Source organism: Ranitomeya imitator, chromosome 8 (assembly GCF_032444005.1).
Source record: "Ranitomeya imitator isolate aRanImi1 chromosome 8, aRanImi1.pri, whole genome shotgun sequence".
In the NCBI taxonomy this organism is placed as follows: domain Eukaryota; kingdom Metazoa; phylum Chordata; class Amphibia; order Anura; family Dendrobatidae; genus Ranitomeya; species Ranitomeya imitator.
The window spans coordinates 144895903-144922334 of NC_091289.1; the positions used below are offsets into that span (position 1 = coordinate 144895903).

Below are 26432 nucleotides of genomic sequence, written 5' to 3' on the forward strand. Positions count from 1 at the left end.
TCTCTACTATGTCTCTGTGGCTCTGTGCAAAACTGAGACACAATACTCCCATGTTCCTGAGTCCTTCCCCCAGTGGCGTAACTTGACGCTTGTGGGCCCTAATGCAAAATCTCCAACCTAGGCTCCTGGGCCCCGATGTGATTGCAACCCCTGCATCTATTATAGTTATGCTTCTCCCTATTATTATCCCATTGTGTGCTCAAAAAATATTATGGTTCTAAACTGGAGTTTATTAGTAATTTATTTAAAGGTCGTTCTGGGCAAAATTCTGAATGTAAATTTTGGTCATACTCCTGGTGCTAGCCGGTCATGATGTCACATTCCTTTTCTTACCGCTACAATTCCCTGGATCCTTCACTGTCCCTCGGACTGGGGCCCTAACTATCTCTGTTCCCAAAGGTACCTCTGAAGGTGAGGAGGTCTGGGCCTCGTGCCTCACTATTCTTCTGTTATTTTGTAAGCTGTCCCCTCCCCCTCCACCAGTAGGCCCGGGACAGAAATGCTAGTGTATTAACACATAAGACAAACAGGAATAACAGAAAAAGCCACTTACATACAAAAACACTCACCAAAGGCAGAGAGGTATATATTGGGAAGCGGAGGATTGCAACAACCAAATAGGAATAGGACAAAGAGAAAAACATACATCCCAAAACAGCATACAACAATCTCCAGCAGCAACAAATGATCTCCAACTCAGCACAGCAACTCCAGGGAACCAGGAAATAGATCTTTCACTGGCAAGGAAGATAAAGCCTTCCAGGATGACATAAACACACTCGTGACATCCATCTGTCTATGTGTTACACAGTTTGTTGTAGGCCATCATACAACATCCCTTGAGATGTTGGAAGAGGTGCCAGTTTGGCTGCCTGCTGAAAATGACCACTTGGAATATTAAAAAAAATAGGATATAGGAGACTATCTTAGATTTCAGGGCTACAGACACAACTTGTATTTTGGAATGACCCTCTAATAAAAAGTAAATTCTCAACACCATAAATGCATAAAATATATATTTTTTATACTTTTATCTAATGGATGCGTGGTATTGTTTAACTTTTACTTTTAACATATATTGGTGGATATTTCTGGACCATGTAAATCTAGCAAACAGTCTCATTAACATACTCATGGTTTAATTATTTTGTCATACATTTTTGTAGGAGGAGAATCTATGAATCCTTCAAGATCAGCACTTACTGAAGATGATCTACGTATTACCGTTGGCCGCATTGGTAGAACTGCTTCAGGAGGTTCTTTCTTAGTAAATAATATGTCAACTTCTCCACTGCCTATCATCCATAAACCTTGTAAAATAATTGATTTAGAAGCAAGTGCGCAAGGAAACTCAGTCTTCTTGTTTTGGACAGCAAGTGGCGAGGATCTGGACCAGGGCAAAGGTATGTTTGAATGGGAACTATGTACGATAAGTAAACTGGGTCAAATCCTGTAAAACTTCACAATGACTTACAATAAAGGTCTACTGTTTAATGTCTTTTCATAGTCGCCAATGCCATTACTAAGCAAAATGAAATGAAAAGCATGTGTGAGCAACAATGAAACTTGTGGAAGGTTTTTTAGTGCTTATCCCTTCTAATATATTGATGATAAAATTGCATGCAGTATTGCTATATTATGCCATGAAATACTGAAGGCTCCATCACTGTGACCCTCATTTACACCCTAATTCCCCAATCACCAGGTGATTTTTCATTTTTACTCTTTTGTTTTTTTTCCTCCCCTTCTTCCAAAATACATAATTTGTGTATTTTTTCATCACCATAGTCATTTTATGGCTTGTTTATATTCTGCAAGACAAGTTGTCATTTTGAAAGACACAATTTATTTTACCATATAATGTACTGAAATATGGAAATACAAATCAAAGTGAGGTGAAACGGAGAAAAAAATGCAGTTTTGCCATTTTTGGGAGGCTTTGTTTCTATGGCATTCAGTGTTGTCTGTTGTATAGTTGTTTTTATATTTTCTTGGCATAAAGTTCAGGACTCTAAAATAATAATAATAATAATAATAATAATTTCGATCCATGACCCTTTATGAAGGCTTGATTTTTGCATGTCTAGCTGATGTCTTTATTCACACCATTTTGGGATACACTGACGTTTTGGTTACTTTTTATGGCTTTTTTCAAGACAGGGTGGTGACAAAAAGAAACAGCAATTCTGGATTGTTGATTTTTTTCCTCTTTGCAACATTTATTGTTCCATTAACTAGTTTTAGATTTTGATGGATTAGACTTTTACAGAAGTGGGAATAGCAAATATGTTTTTTTTTCTATCTCTATTTTTAAGAGGGTGATCCAAAATTTTGTATGATTTGCAATTTTTTAGACTTTTAAGAAAACCTTTTTTTACTTACCCTTAAGGGGTGTTAGGAGTCCAGTTCCCACCGCTGAACAGGGGGGAATTTCGAACCATGTCCGCTGCGGTCTCCCATTCTTTTCTAGCCACAGTGGAGCCTGCTCAACGGAGATGTCGGTCCCAGCACCTGGCTCAAGCTGATGCTGGGCGCTTGAATACTGCAGCCTTTCCAGGCTCTGCCTTTTTAGCCAGCATTGATCAGCAGCGAGCAGACGTTTCAGGGTCTAAGTCCTGCTTTTCCCATACTGAGCATGCCCATGGGACGACCTCCCATTGGAGGTCGGGGGTCACATGCTCAGGTCCTTTTGCGACTCCTATTGGACCATCAGGAAGATCCTGGAGCACTACTACTATAAAAGGTTCGGCCATGCGCTAGTGTAAACCTATTTTCATGTGTGTGTGTGTGTGGATGTATGCCTGTCGATGGATGAAAGCTCTGAATCCTTCCCCTTCCTAGAGTTGTTGACTGCTCGCGAATGGAGGAGCTACCTAGCGCCTAACAGTGCTATCTCACACCAGAGCACGATCTATGCAGTAATCCTTTATCCTGACAATCGGTCAGTGTAAGATGGGAACTCCTGCTTGGTCTCAGCTGCTGACTCGGGACGTCATCAGGCGCGGCCTCAAAAGCCACCGAGGGTCAGAGTGGGAGCAGGCACCAACTTAGTGGGGGTGAATCTCAGGGATCCCACTAGTGTCTTCAGCTGCACCCTGTGACTGTTAACAGTGCGCAGCATTTATTTAGGTGACTCTGTGAAGCAACAGAGATCACTCCCTTTCACATTGGGTGAGGTCTAAACCCATGTGTGAGTAAGCGTCCATCCGCCGTTACTGAGCAGCAGGTACCATCTCTGCACAGTGGACCCCGGGCTACGAACGCACCTCATATCTACCTCTTTATAATTTGGTGCGTTCTGCTAACCCTAACATTACACTAGCGCCAGGGTCAGCGACTGTAGCGGTACATCCAGCAGCTGGAGGGCAGGTTGGTGGCTCTCGGACGCACAACCTCAGCTGTGGATGTTACCGCAGAAGCTGTTCAGGCTGCTAGCGTGGCTGCGGCAAGTTTGTCTACTGCCACCCCTGTTCCGACCATATCTTGCCTCCCGCTGCCAGATAAATACTCTGGTGATAGCAAGTCATGTAGGGGTTTCGTGAGCCAGTGCGCTATACAAATCGAGCTCCTGGCTGCACTTCCTATATGCCAAGTTGGAGAAGTGTGTGTTTGAGCAGGAGTCTATGCCTTTCCTGGGCTATATCATCTCTGCCGAAGGATTGGCTATGGATCCTGCCAAGCTACAGGCTGTGATGGACTGGCAGGAACCCCATTCTCTCAAAGCAGTGCAGCGCTTTATGGGGTTCATCAACTATTATCACCAGTTCATTTCCACTTCCCAACTTTGGTAGCTCCCCTGGTTGCCCTCACCAAGAAGGGAGCTAATCCCAAATTGTGGTCGGAGGAGGTCTCCAAGGCCTTCTTCTCTATCAAGCCACACTTCGCTGATGCTCCCATTTTACACCGCCCCCGATATTGACAAACCATTTATCATTGAGGTGGATGCCTCTTCCGTCAGTGCTGTAGCAGTCCTCTTCCAGAAGGATGCTCAAGGTCAGAAACATCATTGCTTCTTCTTCTCCAAGACCTTCACACCGGTGGAGAGGGATTATTCCATCGGGTACAGGGAGTTGCTAGCCATGAAGTTGGCCTTTTCTGAGTGGAGACACCTCCTGGAGGGGGCTCGCTATCCCTTCCAAGTTTTCACCGACCACAAAAATTTGGTGTATTTGCAAACCGCCCAGTGGCTAAACTCTCGCCAGGCCAGATTGTCCCTGTTCTTCTCCCGGTTCTACTTTACCCTCCATTTTCTCTCCGGGGAGAAGAGCACTCATGCTGATGCTCTCTCTCGCTCCTTAGTGTCATCAGAGGATGAGAAACCTCGGCCTATTGTCCCTTCAGAGAGCCTGAGAACTGTGGCTCCGGTTTTGCTAGCGTCTGTGCCCCCAGGCAAGACTTTTGTTCCATCCAATTTGCAACCGGAGTTTCTCTCTTGGGCTCACTCATCCAGGGTGGGAGGACATTTTGGGACCAAAAGGACATCTTAACTTCTGGCGAGGACATACTGGTGGCCGCATATGGCCCATGATGTTGTGGACTATATTCGGGCGTGTGTCTCCTGTGCCCAAGAATTGGTCTCTTTGGCAATGGCCTGCTGGGCTACTTTACCCCCTACTGGTGGCCGGCAGGCCCTGGGAGATGGTCAGGATGGACTTCCTGGTGGGCTTACCCAAGTATCATAGCTGCACTGTTATCTGGGTAGTCACCGACCATTTTTCTAAAATGGTGCACTTGGTGCCTCTTCCATGGTTACCTTCTGCACGGGCCTTAGCGGCGTTGTTCATTAAACATGTTTTCCGTTTTCATGGCATGCCTGACAAAATTGTCAGTGACCGGGGTCCCCAGTTTGCGTCTCGGTTCTGGAGAGAGCTCTGTCGTTTACTCAGCATTGAGCTGAATCTCTCTTCTGCATACCATCCCGAGACGAATGGGTTGGTAGAGAGGGCCAACCAGACTCTGGTCACATACCTGCGACATTTTGTCTCTGCCAGGCAGGATGACTGGGCATCCTTGCTATCATGGGTGGAATTTGCTTTGAACAACGCCGCAGCCAACTCCACCAGTCAGACCCCATTCCTCCTTAATTATGGCCAGCATTCGCGTGTCCCTGTGCCCATGCCTGTGTCATTCACCGACTCTAGGGTGGCAGACTGGGCGATGGAAGCACGTGACATTTGGGACCGCACACAGGATGCCATCCGGGCCTCCAAGGAGAGAATAATGGTTTCTGCTGATGCACACCGGCGCCCCACTCCGACCTTTGCTCCTGGCGACTTAGTGTAGCTCTCCACCTGTAACATCAGGCTGCAAGTTGAGTCCACTAAGTTTGCACCTCGCTACATACGTCCTTTCAAGATTCTGGAACAGGTTAACCCTGTGGTCTACCGTTTGGCTCTTCCTCCGCGCCTGGGTATCACTGACACCTTGCATGTATCCCTCTTAAAGCCCGTCTATATGTCCCAGTTCTCCGAGTAATCTCCCAGGACATCGGGTTTGTCCACGGACGAGTATGAGGTGAACTCTATCTTCAGGTGCAAGGTGGTACGTGGCAAAAAATACTATCTGGTGGACTGGAAGGGTTACGGCCCAGAGGACAGAACCTGGGAACCTGTGGAGCACATTCAGGCTCTGCTGCTCATTGCAGCCTTTGAACGTAGCGAGGATTAAGGAGGGGGTAATGTTAGGAGTCGAGTTGCCACCGCTGAACAGGGGGAAGCTCGAACCATGTCCGCTGCGGTCTCCCATTCTCTTCCAGCCATAGTGGAGCCTGCTCTGCTGAGACGTCGGTCCCAGTGTCTGGCTCAAGCTGATACTGTGCACTTGGTTACTGCTGCCTTTCCAGGTTCTGCCTTTGTAGCCAGAATTGATCAGCAGTGAGCAGATGTTTCAGGATCTAAGTCCTGCTTTTCCCATACTGAGCATGCACATGGGAAGATCTCCCATTGGAGGTCGGGGGCCACATGCTCAGGTCCTGTTGCAACTCCTATTGGACCATCAGGAAGGTCCCAAAGTGCTACTACTATAAAAGGTTCGCATGGCCGCTCGGCCATGCACTAGTATAAATCTATTTCCATGTGTGTTTGGATGTATTCCTGTTGATGGATGAAAGCTCCGAATCATTCCCCTTCCTAGAGTTGTTGACTGCTCTTGATTGGAGGAGCTACCTAGCGCCTAACAGTGCTATTTCACACCAGAGAACGATCTGTGCAGTAATCCTTTATCCTGACAATCGGTCACTGTAGGGTGGGAACTCCCGCTGGGTCTCAGCTGCTGACTCAGGGCGTCCTCAGGTGTGGGCTCAAAAGCCACTGAGGGTCAGAGTGAGACCAGGCATCAGCTTAGTGGGGGTGAATCTCAGGGATCCCACTAGCGTCTTCAGCTGCACCCTGTGACTGTTAACAGGGCACAGCATTTATTTAGGCGACTCTGTGAAGCAAGAGAGATCGCTCCCTTTCACACTGGGTGAGGTCTAAACCCACGTGTGAGTAAGCGTCCATCCGCCATTACTCAGCAGCAGGTACCATCTCTGCACGGTGGACCCCGGGCTGTGAGCGCACCTCATCTCTACCTCTTTATTATTTGGTGGGTTCTGCTAGCCCTAACAGGGGGTCCCAACTCATAGGCAGGTACATATAGTAGGTGTTACTGATGTGGATAATCACAATACAATGAGAATGTTCCTTGTTGAAGATTTTCATTAGGAAGACTTTACCTGTTGGAATCAATTTCCATGTAAGTGGGTTTAAAATGAGTCTGCCAACATGTTGAAAAATTTGAGGACTGTTGGCCAACTTGGTCAATAGAGTACCCACCAGGTTACAAAAGTTGCCTTGTTGATGTGTGTAAATGACACATGACATCTTATGTCCTATGCTATATTGCATGTATCCAACATACTTTATATATTGTTCTTCCTTTGCTGCAGATTACTAGCCAGGAACTGCTGTTATCTAAAATTGCTTATCGTACTATATAAACTAGCTTATATATTGTTTAGTGCTTCTATTGTAATGTGGGGTGCAGCAACTCAGGTATGGTGAATATGCTATATATGGTGCAATACTTGGAAAAATGCTGCATAAGTGATGCAAGTAAGTAGTGATAATCTTATGGCAGCCTCACCTCACTCAGATAATTGTTACAGTTAATAATTGCCACTGTTAGTTCAAAGGGCTGAAGTTCCGCTCATTAGGAAAGAGGTTTGCACAGTATCCTATAAGAGGTAATATAATATATGCCTCTTGAGACAGCTGGGTTAGGGGACAGCATTGAGTAATAATTACAATGCATACCCAGACTAAGTGACAGACTATAAAATAATTAAATTTGCTACAAGTAGAGATCATACAAATGCAGAAAGAAAGACTGGCAGGAGGAGGGAGAACTGTTGAACTTGGGTCATAGGTGGCTAGTAGTGATGAGTGAGTATACTCATTGCTCAGGTTCTCCCGAGCACGCTCGGGTGGTCTCCGAGTATTTGTTAGTGCTCGGAGATTTAGTTTTCGTCCCTGCAGCTACATGATTTACAGCTGCTAGCCAGCCTGAGTACATGTGGGGGTTGCCTGTTTGTTAGGGAATTCCCACATGTATTCAGGCTGTCCAGCAGCTGTAAATTATGCAGCTACAGTGACAAAAACTAAATCTCCGAGCGCTAACAAATACTTGGAGATCAACCGAGCGTGCTCGGGAAAACCCGAGGAACGAGTATACTCGCTCATCACTAGTGGCATGTAGTGGGGGTCAGTAGTATTTGCTACTTGTGGCTTGGTGTGCCACTCCAGAGAAATAAAGGGGGTCTCAAAAAAGTATGATCCATTACTATTACTGCATAGTTTTATCTGTGTTTGGGAATCCATCAACCTTGGGAGAACCAACACTGTAGACCACACTGCCACCACAGAGGGGAGCAAACAAGCTTATTCTGTTGAGTGAAGGGTGCATTTACCCAACAAACAAGGGTTAGCTGCCCTAGCCACAAGGGACAGCTAGATTGCCACACCAGAGAAAATACATATGTTGATGCCTGTCAGTAAAGAGTTTCGTTACCACAGAGTAATAGTAATTGAGAAGACTGTTGATGAGAACCCTGCAACTCTACAGGATGGATAACGACACCAGGCTGTTTCATAGAAAAGCCAGTGCTATTATGTAGCTTGCTGTGGCAGTATTAAACACTCACTCATAAGGCTCATTCACATGACTGTATTTTCAGTCCAAGTGATGACTGTGAAACAAAATGGACAGCACAAGAACTAATGTTCGTCAATTTTTTTCACTTATCGAATCTGCGTGTGAAACAAAATTGCCGCATTCCCTAGTTTCTTCCATGAATCAGATGAGACTCACCCATTCAATTCTACAGGTGCATAAAAAAAATCGGATGCCTTATGAAGCCTAAGTATAGTACCCATTCTTTATGAATAAATTGAAATTCTGTAACATAGGAAACTATATATGGCTTTGTAAATAATTAATAGCTGAGCTGTAAAACGCAGATTGCTTAGTGACTGCACATGGGTGAAAAGAAAGAAAGAAAATTGTCCAATCTGTCTGGATGAAACTCTGAGCGATTTTTTTTCTATGGTATCATCAACATGTACCATCCGAATAGAGATCAAAAATGTTAGCGATCGAGTTCCCACCTCTGCACAGAGGGAATCTCGAACCATGTCTGCTGCAGTCTCCCATTCTTCTCCAGCCGCAGTGGAGCCTGCTCAGGGGAGACGTCAGTCCCAGCGTCTTGCTCAGTCTCACTCTGTGCAAAGGGTTACTGCTGCCTTCCCAGCTTCTGCCATTGAAGCCAGTGCTGGGCAGCGGCGAGCAGATGCTTTTGGGACTAAGTCCTGCTTTTCCCCTTCTGAGCATGCCCAGGGCAAGATCTCTCGTTGGAGATCAAAGGTCACACGCTCAGATACTGCAGCAATTCCCATTGGTCCTCCAGGAAGGTCCTGAAGGTGCTCAACTTCTGTTGCAGCCTCCCATTGGTCCATCTGGGAAGGTCCTGTGCATGCTTCAGCTATATAAGGTTCGTATGACCGCACGGCCATGCGCTAGTGTACACTTGTAAACGTGTGTGTGTGTTGATGTGTGAAAGTTGTTCGTTAATTATCCCCTCCCTTGTGTATGACTGCTCGCGTAAGGTGGATGATTGCTATCTAGCGCCTGACTTAGCCATCAGCACGTAACACACAATACAGCGTCAGATTGCTGTGACCGCCAGTGCGGCACCGTGCGCTTTCACAGCACTTTCCTTACCAAAGCCTGGGTGGTTAGTGGCATCCGCCAGAGCGGCACCGCACGCACTCTCGTGCATCTAAATTATTATTTTGGTTACGCTGACACCCCAGTTGTCGAGCGCAAGAGGTCTAGTTGTACTCTACCCCTAGACTCGGGATTAGAGTTCTGTGACACCCTTGCTTGCGCTCTTGGTACAGTGCTGCGGCCCTATGATGCAACAGGGTTCGCTTTCTTCATACTGGGTGAAGTTAACCCGTGTGTGAATCCATATTGTACCGCCATATACTCCGTCATTACTTAGCAGCAGGTTACATCTCTGCACGGTGGACCCCGGGCTGCGAACGCACTTTACTTTATTTTTCTAAATATTTGGTGTGTTCCGCTAGCCCTAACAAAAAGCATCCATTTTTTGTCTATGTATAGATTTTAATTCTCTGGGACTTTTCTTGGTGCATACAAATAATGGACAGCCTTAGTACAGTTTGTAGAATTCATATGCCCTATACCAATTCACATTCTATCATCAAATATTAGGGATGCACATGATATGTCCATGCTACACAGAAAGAGGTCAAATATCCAAGACCTCATTGGCTTAGACGTGATTTAGACATGGCGTGGCCAAAGGCAATGTGGAAGCAATTTTTCCGCTTCTGTTAAGGAATTAGTTAAATGAAGGACTTGTTGCCAGACATTGAAATCTACTCTCTCTTGGGACATAAAATAAAAAAAACACAAGTACTTAGTAAATTATTTTCTTAGGTTTCCAAATATAAAAAGCTATTTCCTCATGCTGCCTTGTGATTTACATATAGCCTCATCGGAAAAGGTCACACTAGGATTAATGATGAGTGAGTATACTCGTTGCTCGGGTTTTCCTGAGCACGCTCGGGTGTCCTCTGAGTATTTTGGCGTGCTTGGAGATTTAGTATTCATCGTGTCAGCTGCATGATTTGTGACTGCTAGACAGCCTGAATACATGTGGGGGTTGCCTGTTTGTTAGGGAATTTCCACATGTATTCAACCTGTCCAGCAGCTGCAAATCATGCAGCTGAGGCGACGAAAACTAGATCTCCGAGCACGCCAAAATACTCGGAGACCACCCAAGCATGCTCGGGAAAACCCGAGCAAAGAGTATACTCGCCCATCACTAACTAGGATACATTTGATAGAGGGAGATAACACCAAATTGCCATCCTTTCTACCAGAAGCAGAGTAGTTTCAATTCTTTTGAATGACAAAATGTCCCGTCCTTAAAATATTTCAATTTGTTTTGCTGTACCTGATTTGCTCTGACCCAAAGTCAGATTACATGATCACTAGTGATGAGTGAATATACTCGTTGCTCGTGATTTTCCGAGCACACTCGGGGGTCCTCCGAGTATTTTTTAGTGCTCGAAGATTTAGTTTTCATCACCTCAGCTGAATGATTTACATCTGTTAGGCTAGGGTCACATTGCGTTATTGCAATCCGTTTAGCGCTAGCGTTAGCGGATTGCGCTAACGCAATGTTTTCTATGGGGCTGCGGTCGGGGTCGCGGTAACGTCCCCACTCTCGCAGATCCCCGATCTGCGAGAGCGGGGAACGGACCGCGGGCGCGCCTCGGACGCTGCAAGCAGCGTCCGCGGCGCGCCAGGAATCACCGGCGCGTCGCTAGCGCGTGCCGAACATGGCACACGCTAGTGAAGCGCGTTCCCATTAGCGTGAATGGGCACGTTAACGGCCGCGTTGCACGGCGTTAATTTCGCCGTGCAACGCTGTCCGTTTAACGCGGTCCCATAACGCAATGGGAACCCAGCCTTAGCCAGCATAAGTACATGTTGGAATTCCCTAGCAACCAGGCAACCCCCACATGTACTTACGCTGGCTAACAGATGTAAATAATTCAGCTGTGGAGATGAAATTTAAATCTCCGAGCACTAAAAAACACTCGGAGGTCACCCGAGCGTGCTCGGGAAATCTCGAGTAATGAGTATATTTGCTCATCACTAATGATCACCAGTGAGGTCGAATTGAGACTCTAGCCCCTCCAAATAATGAGCTATCGGAGAAATGAAAATGCACACTTGTGAGCAATCCGATTCTGTTTATTTTTCTGTGAATACTTCTTCATATACCATTTACAGACAATGTAATTCCCATTTGGAAATATCTACCTGCCGCCACTAGAGTTGAGCGACCTTGACCTTTTTAGAGTCGAGCCGGGTTTCGCGAAACCCGACTATCTCAAAAGTCGGGTCGAGTGAAATCGGCCGATTATGACGTAAAGTCGGGATCGACCGAAACACGAAACCCAATGCAAGTCAATGGGGCAGCATAGTCGGCAGTGAGTGGGGGCCAGGAAAACACCTAGAGTGCCCATTTTAATGTCAAAACCATCCATTCTTCTTAATGAAGCTTGTCAAGCGTAATTTACCTTATAATAATTGGAAGGCATTTGAAATTGGGGGTCATTTGGCTAAAGTTGTGGTGGGTAGGGCTGGTTCAAGTAATTAGTGGGCCCAGGAAATCTGGACCACGTCACGGCAGTGGAGCAGGGAGAGATAAGTATTTCAACTTTGCAAGTGCTGTGAACCTGAGCAAGCAGGGGGGGCCCACTCGTTGGCATTGGCACTGGCACAGGGCCCCTCAAAGTACAGCGGTGTGTTTGCACGGCGGGGGCGCCTCCCACCGGCAGCAACACTTTTGCGTACCATGAGAGGCCCTGTGCCAGTGACGTCGCCAACTAGTATTCCTCCCCCCACCTGATGAAGGAACCTGCACTTTCATCTGCACCTTCCTGTTTGTCCCCGTGTAAGGTGGTATGGTATGCGGGAAGGGGGACCTGACTTTCAGCAGGGTCACAATCTTGCAGTGTAGCGTGCACGGGAAATGTTGCGTTATGGGTCAATGTACCAGCAGACTCATCTATCACTGGCTGGGCAATGGGCAGGATGAGGAGGAAACACAGATATAGGCCCAAAGAATAAAGTGGGCTAAATGCAGTTCAAAATTGGTAACACAGGACTAATCAGGGGGCATTGCAGTGGAGGACAACTGGAATGAGAGGCTGACACAGAGAGTAGGCCCAAATCAGTAAGTAGTCGAAATGCAGTTCAAAATTGGCAACAGTAGTAAACAGGCGGCACAGCTTTGTTCAGTGGAGGAGAACAGCAAGGAGTGGCAGACACCGATAGTAGGCCCCAACCCAACTAGTAGGCCAAATGCAGTCTAACATTAACAACTACTTAACGAGCGCCTGAAAACGGAATTTCAGGACAGGAAACCAGGAGAACAGCAAGGAGCGGCAGACACCGATAGTAGGCCCCAAACCAACTAGTACGCCAAATGCAGTTGTTCCGTTTAACCACAATTTAATGAGAGCCTGAAGATAGAAGTTCAGGAAAGGCAACCTGGAGAACACCTTGGAGTGGAACACACCATCTCTCTACACCCCATACCCAATTTGTAGGTCTAATGCAGCGTAGTTTCCAACAACTACTAAACGAGAGCATGATGATCAAAGCATTGGCGAGGAAACCTGGGGAACACCTTGGAGTGGAACACACCATCTCTCTACACCCCATACCCAATTTGTAGGCCTAATGCAGCGTAGTTTCCAACAACTACTAAACGAGAGCATGATGATCGAAGCATTGGCGAGGAAACCTGGGGAACACCTTGGAGTGGAACACACCATCTCTCTACAGTGGAACACACCATCTCTCTACACCCCATACCCAATTTGTAGGCCTAATGCAGCGTAGTTTCCAACAACTACTAAACGAGAGCCGGAAGATCGAAGCAATGGAGAGGAAACCTGGGGAACACCCTGGAGTGTAACACACCATCTCTCTACACCCCATACCCAATTTGTAGGCCTAATGCAGCGTAGTTTCCAACAACTACTAAACGAGAGCCGGAAGATCGAAGCAATGGAGAGGAAACCTGGGGAACACCTTGGAGTGTAACACACCATCTCTCTACACCCCATACCCAATTTGTAGGCCTAATGCAGCGTAGTTTCCAACAACTACTAAACGAGAGCCGGAAGATCGAAGCTCAGGAAAGGCAACCTGGGGAACACCTTGGAGTGTAACAAACCCTCTCTCTACACCACGGAAGGGCTGATTCTTAGGAAGGAAGGCTGTCGGAAAGAAGCAGGGCGCGTCCGAGGGTGATTATATTCTTATTAGGTATATACTCACCCTCGGACGCGCCCTGCTTCTTTATTTGTAATGAATGTTTATTTGCAATGTGGTTTTGACTTACTCTATTTTTTTGGTAAATAATGATTTTATTATTTTCATTGTTTTGCATCTTCTTGGCAATAATATAAAGAAGACGCGACAGGACAACACTCGGTGGATGCCATATCTGTGCTTAAAATTGAAAAAACCTTTCAGTTAACTACTTGCAGGAGAAAGTTATTGTAGCTGGTGGCCATTTTTAGTACTGTACCAGATTTTTGTTGTATGTGTTTGTTTTTAATGTTAAAATGTCTGCATTTGATATCTCTCCAGTATTTTCTTTTTTATAAGCAAAATACTTATTTTTATATTTTCTGATGTTGGTTCCAGGGGTACACGGGCAGCAGTGGTGTGGTCAGTGGAGGCCTAGTGGAAGGAGTGACCGCAGACAGGCATCGAAGGCCTAAAATAATAACACATGGCTGTAGGCAATTTTAAATTGGTTCCAGGGGTACACGGGCAGCAGTGGTGTGGTCAGTGGAGGCCTAGTGGAAGGAGTCACCGCAGACAGGCATCGAAGGCCTAAAATAATAACACATGGCTGTAGGCAATTTTAAATTGGTTACAGGGGTACACGGGCAGCAGTGGTGTGGTCAGTGGAGGCCTAGTGGAAGGAGTCACCGCAGACAGGCATCGAAGGCCTAAAATAATAACACATGGCTGTAGGCAATTTTAAATTGGTTACAGGGGTACACGGGCAGCAGTGGTGTGGTCAGTGGAGGCCTAGTGGAAGGAGTCACCGCAGACAGGCATCGAAGGCCTAAAATAATAACACATGGCTGTAGGCAATTTTAAATTGGTTCCAGGGGTACACGGGCAGCAGTGGTGTGGTCAGTGGAGGCCTAGTGGAAGGAGTCACCGCAGACAGGCATCGAAGGCCTAAAATAATAACACATGGCTGTAGGCAATTTTAAATTGGTTACAGGGGTACACGGGCAGCAGTGGTGTGGTCAGTGGAGGCCTAGTGGAAGGAGTGACCACAGACAGGCATCGAAGGCCTAACATAACAAAAATGTCAATACAATGGTATTGTCAGTGGCAGGCATTGAAGGATGTCAGCGCATGAACTAAACATTGGTGGAGCTGTGAGATAATTTTGCAAGTGGTAGAGCACTGTTTGAGCTGGGGTGGGGGGAAACTGTCTTGTGGCCGGCGGTACAGGCCCAGGGCCCCTCATATTACAACGGTGTGTCTGACGTTGGGTGCGCGCCACCACCGCCAGAGACACTTTATTGTACTAGGAGGGACCCAGTGGCAGTGCCGTCGACCAAAAGCGGGCTCACCCACCTCTTCAGACAAACTGCACTCTCACGGGTGCTGTCGCCAAGTGTCGATACCACGGCCCCGTGTGGGGAGTTTGGCCATTTAGTGAGGTGTAAACATGTCGTATGCTGGACAATCAGGTGCAGAAAATTACGAGATTGGAAAAGGCATTCAGAATAGTCCACAGGCAAGACCTTTTCATAGGAAAGCTAGGTGTCAGCCGGGCAAGGTGGGGCAAAAGATTTCGAAATCCAGTTGTGGTTCATTTTAATGAAGGTTAGATCATCTACATTTTGGGTAGCCAGACGAGTCCTTTTTTCTGTTAGTATTGAACCTGCAGCACTGAATACTCTTTCTGATAGGACACTAGCTGCCGGGCAAGCAAGCTCCTGCAATGCATATTCTGCCAATTCTGGCCAGGTGTCTAATTTTGATGCCCAGTAATCAAATGGGAATGACGGTTGAGGGAGAACATCGATAAGGGATGAAAAATAGTTTGTAACCATACTGGACAAATGTTGTCTCCTGTCACTTTGAATTGATGCTGCAGTACCTGTCCTGTCTGCGGTCATAGCAAAATCACTCCACAACCTGGTCAGAAAACCCCTCTGGCCAACGCCACTTCTGATTTCTGCCCCTCTAACTCCTCTGGTCTGCTGGCCCCTGCAGCTCGTGTGAGAATGATCACGGGCGCTGTGTGCAGGGAATGCCAGAAGCAAACGGTCAACAAGAGTTGATTGTTTGGTTGCTAATATTAGTTCCAAGTTCTCATGTGGCATTATATTTTGCAATTTGCCTTTATAGCGAGGATCAAGGAGGCAGGCCAACCAGTAATCGTCATCATTCATCATTTTAGTTATGCGTGTGTCCCTTTTGAGGATACGTAAGGCATAATCCGCCATGTGGGCCAAAGTTCCAGTTCTCAAATCTGCGGTTGTGCTTGGTTGAGGGGCAGTTTCAGGCAAATCTACGTCACTTGTGTCCCTCAAAAAACCAGAACCCGGCCTTGCCGCGCCACCAATTTCCAGTGGCCCCGGAAAAGCTTCCTCATTAAAAATATAATCATCCCCATCATCCTCCTCGTCCTCCTCCTCCTCTTCGCCCGCTACCTCGTCCTGTACACTGCCCTGGCCAGACAATGGCTGACTGTCATCAAGGCTTTCCTCTTCCTCAGCTGCAGACGCCTGATCCTTTATGTGCGTCAAACTTTGCATCAGCAGACACATTAGGGGGATGCTCATGCTTATTATGGCGTTGTCTGCACTAACCAGCCGTGTGCATTCCTCAAAACACTGAAGGACTTGGCACATGTCTTGAATCTTCGACCACTGCACACCTGACAACTCCATGTCTGCCATCCTACTGCCTGCCCGTGTATGTGTATCCTCCCACAAAAACATAACAGCCCGCCTCTGTTCACACAGTCTCTGAAGCATGTGCAGTGTTGAGTTCCACCTTGTTGCAACGTCTATGATTAGGCGATGCTGGGGAAGGTTCAAAGAACGCTGATAGGTCTGCATACGGCTGGAGTGTACGGGCGAACGGCGGATATGTGAGCAAAGTCCACGCACTTTGAGGAGCAGGTCGGATAACCCCGGATAACTTTTCAGGAAGCACTGCACCACCAGGTTTAAGGTGTGAGCCAGGCAAGGAATGTGTTTCAGTTGGGAAAGGGAGATGGCAGCCATGAAATTCCTTCCGTTATCACTCACTACCTTGCCTGCCTCAAGATCTACAGTGCCCAGCCACGACTGCGTTTCTTTCTGCAAGAACTCGGACAGAACTTCCGCGGTGTGTCTGTTGTCGCCCAAACACTTCATAGCCAATACAGCCTGCTGACGTTTGCCAGTAGCTGCCCCATAATGGGAGACCTGGTGTGCAACAGTGGCAGCTGTGGATGGAGTGGTTGTGCGACTGCGGTCTGTGGACGAGCTCTCGCTTCTGCAGGAGGACGAAGAGGAGGAGGAGGGGGTGCGAACGGCTACAGCCAATTGTTTCCTAGACCGTGGGCTAGGCAGAACTGTCCCAAACTTGCTGTCCCCTGTGGACCCTGCATCCACCACATTTACCCAGTGTGCCGTGATGGACACGTAACGTCCCTGGCCATGCCTACTGGTCCATGCATCTGTTGTCAGGTGCACCTTTGTGCTCACAGATTGCCTGAGTGCATGGACGATGCGCTCTTTAACATGCTGGTGGAGGGCTGGGATGGCTTTTCTGGAAAAAAAGTGTCGACTGGGTAGCTCGTAGCGTGGTACAGCGTAGTCCATCAGGGCTTTGAAAGCTTCGCTTTCAACTAACCGGTAGGGCATCATCTCTAACGAGATTAGTCTAGCTATGTGTGCGTTCAAACCCTGTGTACGCGGATGCGAGGCTAAGTACTTCCTTTTTCTAACCATAGTCTCATGTAGGGTGAGCTGGACTGGAGAGCTGGAGATCGTGGAACTAGCGGGGGTGCCGGTGGACATGGCAGACTGAGAGACGGTGGGAGATGGTATTGTTGCCACCGGTGCCCTAGATGCAGTGTTTCCTACTACGAAACTGGTGATTCCCTGACCCTGACTGCTTTGGCCTGGCAAAGAAACCTGCACAGATACTGCAGGTGGTGCGGAAAATGGTGGCCCTACACTGCCGGAAGGGATGTTGCGTTGCTGACTAGCTTCATTGGCCGAGGGTGCTACAACCTTAAGGGACGTTTGGTAGTTAGTCCAGGCTTGCAAATGCATGGTGGTTAAATGTCTATGCATGCAACTTGTATTGAGACTTTTCAGATTCTGTCCTCTGCTTAAGGTAGTTGAACATTTTTGACAGATGACTTTGCGCTGATCAATTGGATGTTGTTTAAAAAAATGCCAGACTGCACTCTTTCTAGCATCGGATACCTTTTCAGGCATTGCAGACTGAGCTTTAACCGGATGGCCACGCTGTCCTCCAACAGGTTTTGGCTTTGCCACGCGTTTTGGGCAAGATACGGGCCCGGCAGATGGAACCTGTTGCGATGTTGATGCCTGCTGCGGCCCCTCCTCCTCCGCTTCAGAACTGCTGCCGCCTGCACCCTGTTCCCCCAATGGCTGCCAATCGGGGTCAAGAACTGGGTCATCTATTACCTCTTCTTGTAGCTCGTGTGCAACTTCGTCTGTGTCACCGTGTCGGTCGGTGGTATAGCGTTCGTGATGGGGCAACATAGTCTCATCAGGGTCTGATTCTTGATCAGCACCCTGCGAGGGCAATGTTGTGGTCTGAGTCAAAGGACCAGCATAGTAGTCTGGCTGTGGCTGTGCATCAGTGCACTCCATGTCAGATTCAACTTGTAATGGGCATGGACTGTTAACTGCTTCACTTTCTAAGCCAGGGACGGTATGTGTAAAGAGCTCCATGGAGTAACCCGTTGTGTCGCCTGCTGCATTCTTCTCTGTTGTTGTTTTTGCTGAAGAGGACAAGGAAGCGACTTGTCCCTGACCGTGAACATCCACTAACGACGCGCTGCTTTGACATTTACCAGTTTCACGAGAGGAGGCAAAAGAGCTAGAGGCTGAGTCAGCAAGATAAGCCAAAACTTGCTCTTGCTGCTCCGGCTTTAAAAGCGGTTTTCCTACTCCCAGAAAAGGGAGCGTTCGAGGCCTTGTGTAGCCAGACGACGAACCTGGCTCCACAGCTCCAGACTTAGGTGCAATATTTTTTTTCCCACGACCACCTGATGCTCCACCACTACCACTACCCTCATTACCAGCTGACAATGAACGCCCCCGGCCACGACCTCTTCCACCATACTTCCTCATTGTTTTAAAAACGTAAACAAACTAACGGTATTTGTTGCTGTCACACAAATTACACGGTGAGCTATAACTTCAGTATGATTTAGCTACCCCTTTACAGGTGAGTGAGACCACAACGAAAATCAGGCACAATGTTACACACTCTGTTGTTGGTGGCAACAAATGAGAGAGATGCCACACACGCAGGACTGTCACTGAAGCACAAATGTAAATATTAATCTCCCACTGATTTGATTTTTTTTTTTTTTTAAGGGAGACTTTAGGAAAAAAAAAAAATAGAATAAAATGATTTTTTCAGGAAGAATTTAGAAACCAAAGAAAATAAAATGATTTTTTCAGGGAGAATTTAGAAAACAAATAAAACAAAAAAAGGCTTTCTATGGCCCACTGAGTGAGAGATGACGCACACAGGAGTCAGGAGTGGCACACAAGCCCAGAGGCCAATATTTATCTCCCACTTTTTTTTTTTTGTTCCAGGGAAAATTTATAAACCCAATAAAAAAATAAATAAATAGGCTTTCTATGGCCCACTATCTGAGAGACAGAGAGAGATGGCACGCTTAGGACTGGCACACAAGCCCAAAGGCCAATATTAATCTCCCTTTTTTTTTAAGGGAGAATTTATAAAACCAAAAAAAAATAAATAAATAGGCTTTCTATGGCCCACTATTTGTGAGAGAGATGGCACGCTCAGGACTGGCACACAAGCCCAGAGGCCAATATTAATCTCCCACTTTTTTTTTTTTTTTCCAGGGAAAATTTATAAACCCATTAAAAAAAATAAAAAATAAATAGGCTTTCTATGGCCCACTATCTGAGAGAGAGAGATGGCACGCTTAGGACTGGCACACAAGCCCAAAGGCCAATATTAATCTCCCTTTTTTTTTAAGGGAGAATTTATAAAACCAAAAAAAATAAAATAAATAGGCTTTCTATGGCCCACTATTTGTGAGAGAGATGGCACGCTCAGGACTGGCACACAAGCCCAGAGGCCAATATTAATCTCCCACTTTTTTTTTTTTTTCCAGGGAAAATTTATAAACCCATTAAAAAAATAAATAAATAAATAGGCTTTCTATGGCCCACTATCTGAGAGAGAGAGATGGCACGCTTAGGACTGGCACACAAGCCCAAAGGCCAATATTAAAGGGACTCTGTCACCTGAATTTGGCGGGACTGGTTTTGGGTCATATGGGCGGAGTTTTCGGGTGTTTGATTCACCCTTTCCTTACCCGCTGGCTGCATGCTGGCTGCAATATTGGATTGAAGTTCATTCTCTGTCCTCCATAGTACACGCCTGCGCAAAGCAATCTTGCCTTGTGCAGCCATGTACTATGGAGGACAGAGAATGAACTTCAATCCAATATTGCAGCCAGCATGCAGCCAGCGGGTAAGGAAAGGGTGAATCAAACACCCGAAAACTCCGCCCATATGACCCAAAACCAGTCCCGCCAAATTCAGGTGACAGGTTCCCTTTAATCTCCCACTGATTGATTTATTGATTTTTTCAGGTAGAATTTAGAACCCAAATAAAGCAAAAAAAAAAAAAAAATGGGCTTTCTATGGCCCACTGAGTGAGTGATGATGCACACAGGAGTCAAGAGTGGCACACAAGCCCTGAGGCCAATATTTTTCTCCCACTGATTGATGTAGTGATTTTTTCAGGTAGATTTTATAACCCAAATCAAGCAAAAAAATAAATAGGCTTTCTATGGCCCACTGAGTGAGAGATGACACAGACAGGGATGGCACTCTAGCAGAAATGTCAATCTTAATCTCCCACAAAAAAAAAAAAAAAAAACAGGGAGTGTCCTTCAATTACTGTCTCCCTGCAGTAATCTCAGCCAGGTATGGCAGGCAGCAATAAGGAGTGGACTGATGCACAAATTAAATTAAAAGTGTGTACAAACCAAAAAGATAGCTGTGCAGAAAGGAAGGAACAAGAGGATTTGTGCTTTGAAAAAAGCAGTTGGTTTGCACAGCGGCGTACACACAGCAATGCAGCTATCAGGGAGCCTTCTAGGGCAGCCCAATGAGCTACAGCGCTGAGGGGGGAAAAAAAAAAAAATGTAGCTTCCACTGTCCCTGCACACCGAAGGTGGTGTTGGGCAGTGGAAATCGCTACAGCACAAGCGGTTTTGTGGTTAATGGACCCTGCCTAACGCTATCCCTGCTTCTGACGAAGCGGCAGCAACCTCTCCCTAAGCTCAGATCAGCAGCAGTAACATGGCGGTCGGCGGGAACGCCCCTTTATAGCCCCTGTGACGCCGCAGACAGCAAGCCAATCACTGCAATGCCCTTCTCTAAGATGGTGGGGACCAGGACCTATGTCATCACGCTGCCCACACTCTGCGTTTACCTTCATTGGCTGAGAAATGGCGCTTTTCGCGTCATTGAAACGCGACTTTGGCGCGAAAGTCGCGTACCGCATGGCCGACCCCGCACAGGGGTCGGATCGGGTTTCATGAAACCCGACTTTGCCAAAAGTCGGCGACTTTTGAAAATGAACGACCCGTTTCGCTCAACCCTAGCCGCCACATTTTAGGATAACTTTTATTTATCATGTACCCATTACAGTTTTCGCAGACCCAGAACATTGCATGTGAGATAAGAAAGTATTAGACCAAGTATGAAACCTTGAATACGAGACTATAAGACTGGTTACTACGAAACAAAATGTAGAACAGAGAGGAAAAACATGAACCCTTCTAGATCAGTCTATATACACATACTCACGTGTTGTGATACTGATATTTTCTGGAAACTAAGATCAAACGTCGATAGGATATTGTGGTGGTAAAGTTTTAATTACAGCTCATAGATTCTTAAATGACCTAAGTGTCATCATGTTTCTTTTTCAGCTTTACGATATGACCTGCGAGTGAGCACAAAGCTAAGAGATCTGAGGGACAACTTTAAAAGCTCAAGTGCGGTTGATATCTCCAGCATCACCCCGCAACTGTTTGGATCCCGTGAAAAATTCACTTTTGAACCTGGAATTATGATTGGAGAAAATGAAACTGTGCTTTATTTTGCTTTGACTGCCATTAATAAGGACAACCAAGAGTCAGATATTTCAAACATAGCACAGACGAAATTCTTGACCAACATAACTTCAGAATCTTCTACTGTCCTATTTGAAACCACACACACTGGCACCTCTTTACCACCACCTCAAACCACTACAGAAAATAGCGCGAGCACACCAACCAGTGACAAGTTACGCTCTACTGAGACCATCACTACAGATGTATACTTCACTATACAACCAACTAGGGTGGAGACCAGTTCATCATTACGTAGTAGTCGTATTATACCCACTGACTACTCTAATCCAACAGTTAGCAGTACAGACACACCTGATGTTGACACTCCCAACGGTACTGTACCTAATTATACAGGCAGTTTCCAAACTCTTGTAAGTATATCCTCATCTCCCAATGATAACTTGACCTTGACTGAAACAAACTTGCCACCAATTGGAAGCACAATAACACCAACTACTGGTATTTACCAACCAACTCATAGCACAGAGTCAGATGTCAAAACTCTCACCTCAGAATATAGCACTATGCTCCCGACAGATGAAACATTGTCTGTTTTGAGCAAGTCTGTGCCATCTGTAACCGTAAAACCATCATCTGATGACACTTTGCCACCCACCACTAGTGAATCAATATCACCAACTACTAGTTTGATGGCAACTGACAATACTGATGCTACCATTTCTTCCACACTGTCGACTTTGATTGGGACAGTTCCTCCAACTCTCTTTACAGAACCCCCAAATAAAAACACCGGCACAACGACTGACACCTCTTTACCGCTAACAGACTTCACGGCTGGCAGCACTACCCCCAAAATCAGTGACACAGTAACTGTTACCAGCAAGCTGACCTCTAACAATACAAGTAGCATTTCCCCACCAGTCACAAACACAGGTTCTTCTGCTTCTAATATAAATGTAACCATTGTAGTAGTGGTTGTGTGTGTTGCAGCACTTGTAATCTGTATCATAATATGTGTTTCCATCTACTGTGTAAAAAAATCCACAAGTGCTTCATTCACATCCACACTAGCGTAGTAATAGTAATAATCCATAAATACAGTCTAAATTCATTAAATTATATGAGTTTTAAAAATTCGAAGCAGTAATATGTATGTCACCCTTCCAATAATTTTCAGTAGAAGACTCAGTACCCTGGTATGTGCTCAGTGTTCACTATCAATAACCTAGAAGGGATATTTGGGATTTTAGAGAGAAAAGATATTTAATTAGTAATTAGTTAGAACAGCATTGCTACTGGGCATGGTATTGCTACTGGGCATCAAATAAAGTCTTCCTGTCATGTCAGATAACGATTCAGAAAAAGCTGTTTGTGCGCATAAGAAAAAATGCTATTTCTGGCTTTGTTACAACATGTATCCTTCATCTTTCATCAGTTTTACCTCCTGCCAGCTCTATCTTTAATTTTCATTTCTCTCTGAGCTGGTGGGTACAGAATAGCTGCTGTGATGCACAGAATCTATACAGAAGACACAGAGAAATGGATTCCTGATTGTTCTATGTAGCACAGAGACAGAAACAACATCAGCAGCATACTAAATATTATACAGCAGTACTAAGCTGTGTGACTGTGAGTCCAGCGCTGAAGTAAAATAAATTTGCTAGATGATGCAGCATGAACTGCCCATGTCTGCCTGATCTCTTACTGCGCTGACTGTTTCTCACTACTCTTCCCATTCCCTTCTGAATAAATAGACCTCAATATGCTGTATAATCTAACATCTCACTGTGCTGGGAATCTGTCTTGCTTTGATCAAGATGCCTTGGAGTTGTTGTTTTTTTTCAGGAGGCAGGGTGGGGAGTGGAAGAAATGGCTCATAAGCATGAAAATAAACATCTTTTTCCCATATAATATATTACAAAGTTTCTTATGTTCACCCACACTATCAAATTGTGCAAAGTTTGTTGAAACAACAGTAGCCATTAAGAGAATGGGACTATGCAAAATATAGTCCATGTACAAGAGTGGTATTGTGTCTGGAAAACAAAAACCCTTATTTACCTAATATCACAAAAAAATATTTTCCAAATTTAGAAAAGTAGCTTTTCTATACTTAACATGACTTGTAAATATAAATTATTGACCCATCCTCTACTGTGTACCTCAAACCATTTCTCATAAGTCACATCAGACACATGGACTGATGTGAGTGATGTCCTCTGGACATCTGTAACAAGCTGACCGAAGTCTACAATACTGCCTTAAAGCAGTGCTCTTGGATATAATGTCACATATTAAAATGATATCTGATCACTTTAGACTATAGCAAAATACACACTACCAGTATAGTCAGAAATGTGTAAAAATACTCAACCTTTGGAAACAAAAAAGGATTAAATGAGATTTTTTTTAAAATATCAAGCACATTTTTGTTCTTCCATATGAAGCATATGCCTCTCTTGTCAACTATTATTTCCTGTTTTATATTACGCGTACAATTAGTGATGATCGAGCAATAAACTGCCCAAATGCCCAGGCTTTAGATGCACTATTCTAGTGTGGGTGCACATAAAGGAACTCTTTACTGTCTAACATAATTAGGAGTTATGATATTATTATTATTATTATTGTTATTACATTAATTATACCAATAAAAATTTTACCTAAGAGACCCACAACATGCCACTAATGCATATATGCAATACCTGACTGTATCCATGGCTAAATTTGCTACAAGGCTGCTACCGTATATATCGTAGGTGCATGAGGTCTCTGCTGCACCTCGGGATGTGTTCAATTCCTTACTGAGATATACGGATGTTTTGTGTACCTGAAAAAAATTATACTATTAAAAATGAGAAGATCAGGCAAAATTCAAATTCACCGCAAATTTAATATCCCTTATTATGCTATGGGGTCTCTCCAGACTGCAGAGTATAATACCTGTAATATGTAAAAAAAAGAAAATGTGGTCTTACTCACATCTTCTGATCCCCCCCGCCCCACTCATGCTGCATTCCCCGAGCCTCTCATGCTGTGCTGAACTTCCGGCTTTCATGGGGCCTGGAGGTAGATGTGCACGCACAAGGAAGTCATGGTAACTTGACGCCATGATGTGTGCCGTGATCTTCCTGCACGCATGTGCAGAATCATCCCTGCCCCATGAATGTATCAAGTCCTGACTGTTAAATATGCTTATTTCGCACATTTATTTAATTAAGACTCTTTACCAGATGCGATACTCTAAAGAAAAATGTCATGATATTTCTCATAAAAAAATGTAGTGGTTTATTGGATTGTCCATCAAAAAGCATCATTTCAGCAAAACATAAAATAGGTGAAATAGTTACAAAGAGATTGTCCATTTGTCCATATCAAAGTTTGTTCCCCATCCTGAGATTCTGAATGGTAAATGGCGCCTGTCTCTGTCATGGAGTATGGTAGAAGTCATCATGAAGCACATGGTTACCAGCTGTTCATTTCGTCTGTTTGGAGTCTGAAGTCTGTAAAGAGTGAAGAAGAAGCCACTAAGTGACCCCCCCATGAGCCGTGGATATATATGTCCCATAGAGCACGTGTTCTCTCTATATGGTGTTAACTTTTACTCTGAGCTAAATATACAGGCATAGCAAATGTATTGTCAGCGAAACCTTCCACAAGGCTAAGTACAGAATTGAGTGTAATAATAAGTCGATAATTAATATTTAACACTTGACACAGCTTGAGATACCCAAACATTCTAGCGTGAGCGACATGGCATCAGAAGATGCATCATGGACACGTCTGGTGACAGTGAATATTCCATCAGAGCAGATGTCTACCCTGATGAAATAGTACAGGCTGCAACCAGTCAGCATGTGCTGATTGGCTGCAGCGGTCTTGTAACACAATGTCACATCACCAACTGGGAAAAGCAGTGCCAACATCACTGAATCGGCGCCACTACGGGATATGAGTATAAGCGATTAAGCATAGCTTGTCTAGAAATAAACAACCCCTTTAGGATAAGTCAAGGTGTGAAATTTTCAGTGATAATCCAAAACCAAACAGATACAGTTAAAACTTGATGATCTACTGTGCGTCAAGCCAGGAACCACCTGCACATGCACAGTACTGATTCTGCAATGAAAATCCCAGACAAATCTGGATTGTGAACTCACCTTTAGATTTTCACTTTTATTCTCTAGAGCCTAGATTTTTGACTGGTCTCTGTGGTGTACTTCAAATCAAATTTGCTTTTAAAAGAAATGGCACAAAGTTTAAACTCAACTTAGAGGGTTATTTTTTGTCATTTATTTGTGAATGGAGTATTTGGATTAGAAATATTGAGATCACCGCTAGCACAGTGGGAAAAAGTCTTACGATGCAGTGGTGAGTTCACCAGGAGAAATTTATCACTGTGAACTGTGGTGAACCCAACGCTGCACCATAAGACCTTTTTATCACTTCAGTGTCCTTCAGTAACCTCAATGACATCACCGCTAGTCACTGAGGATGAGCTTGCAGCATCTCATTCACCAATGGCTCTCACACTGGATGGTCACATCTTGGCACAGTCCAGGTGGAAAACTGTTTTTCCCCAAGAGTGGATTATGGCGTTTGACAAAAGAACAGACAGGTGAGGGATATCATTGGGTTTTTTGTTTGTTTTTTTTACAGGAGACTATGGCTTTAGTGGAATGGGCGTGTTAGGACTGGCAGAACGCGCCAAATAATAATTAGAGATGATATAAGGTGCGTTCGCAGTCCAGGGTCCACAGTTCAGCTAAGACACCCGCTGCTTGGTAATGACGGACTATATTGGGGTATAATGTGAGTACACACACGGGTTAGCTTCACCGGGTATGAAGGAAGCAAACCCTGTTGTGTCACAGGGCCGCGATACCGCATAGAGAGCGCAAGCAAGGCAACACAGAAC

At 45.3% G+C, this 26432-nt stretch overlaps 1 protein-coding gene across 1 annotated transcript in view; it reads left to right on the forward strand.

Moving 5' to 3' along the window:
• Positions 1–24190, forward strand: part of LOC138648036 (calcium-activated chloride channel regulator 1-like) — a 71193-nt gene extending 47003 nt beyond the window's left edge. Inside the window, exons 13-14 of the mRNA XM_069737506.1 lie at positions 1167–1403; positions 21368–24190. Of these exons, the coding sequence (XP_069593607.1) occupies positions 1167–1403; positions 21368–22590 (1460 nt within the window). The 3' untranslated portion in view covers positions 22591–24190. The remainder of the gene's footprint in view (positions 1–1166; positions 1404–21367) is intronic.
• The last annotated feature ends 2242 nt before the right edge of the window (positions 24191–26432 follow it).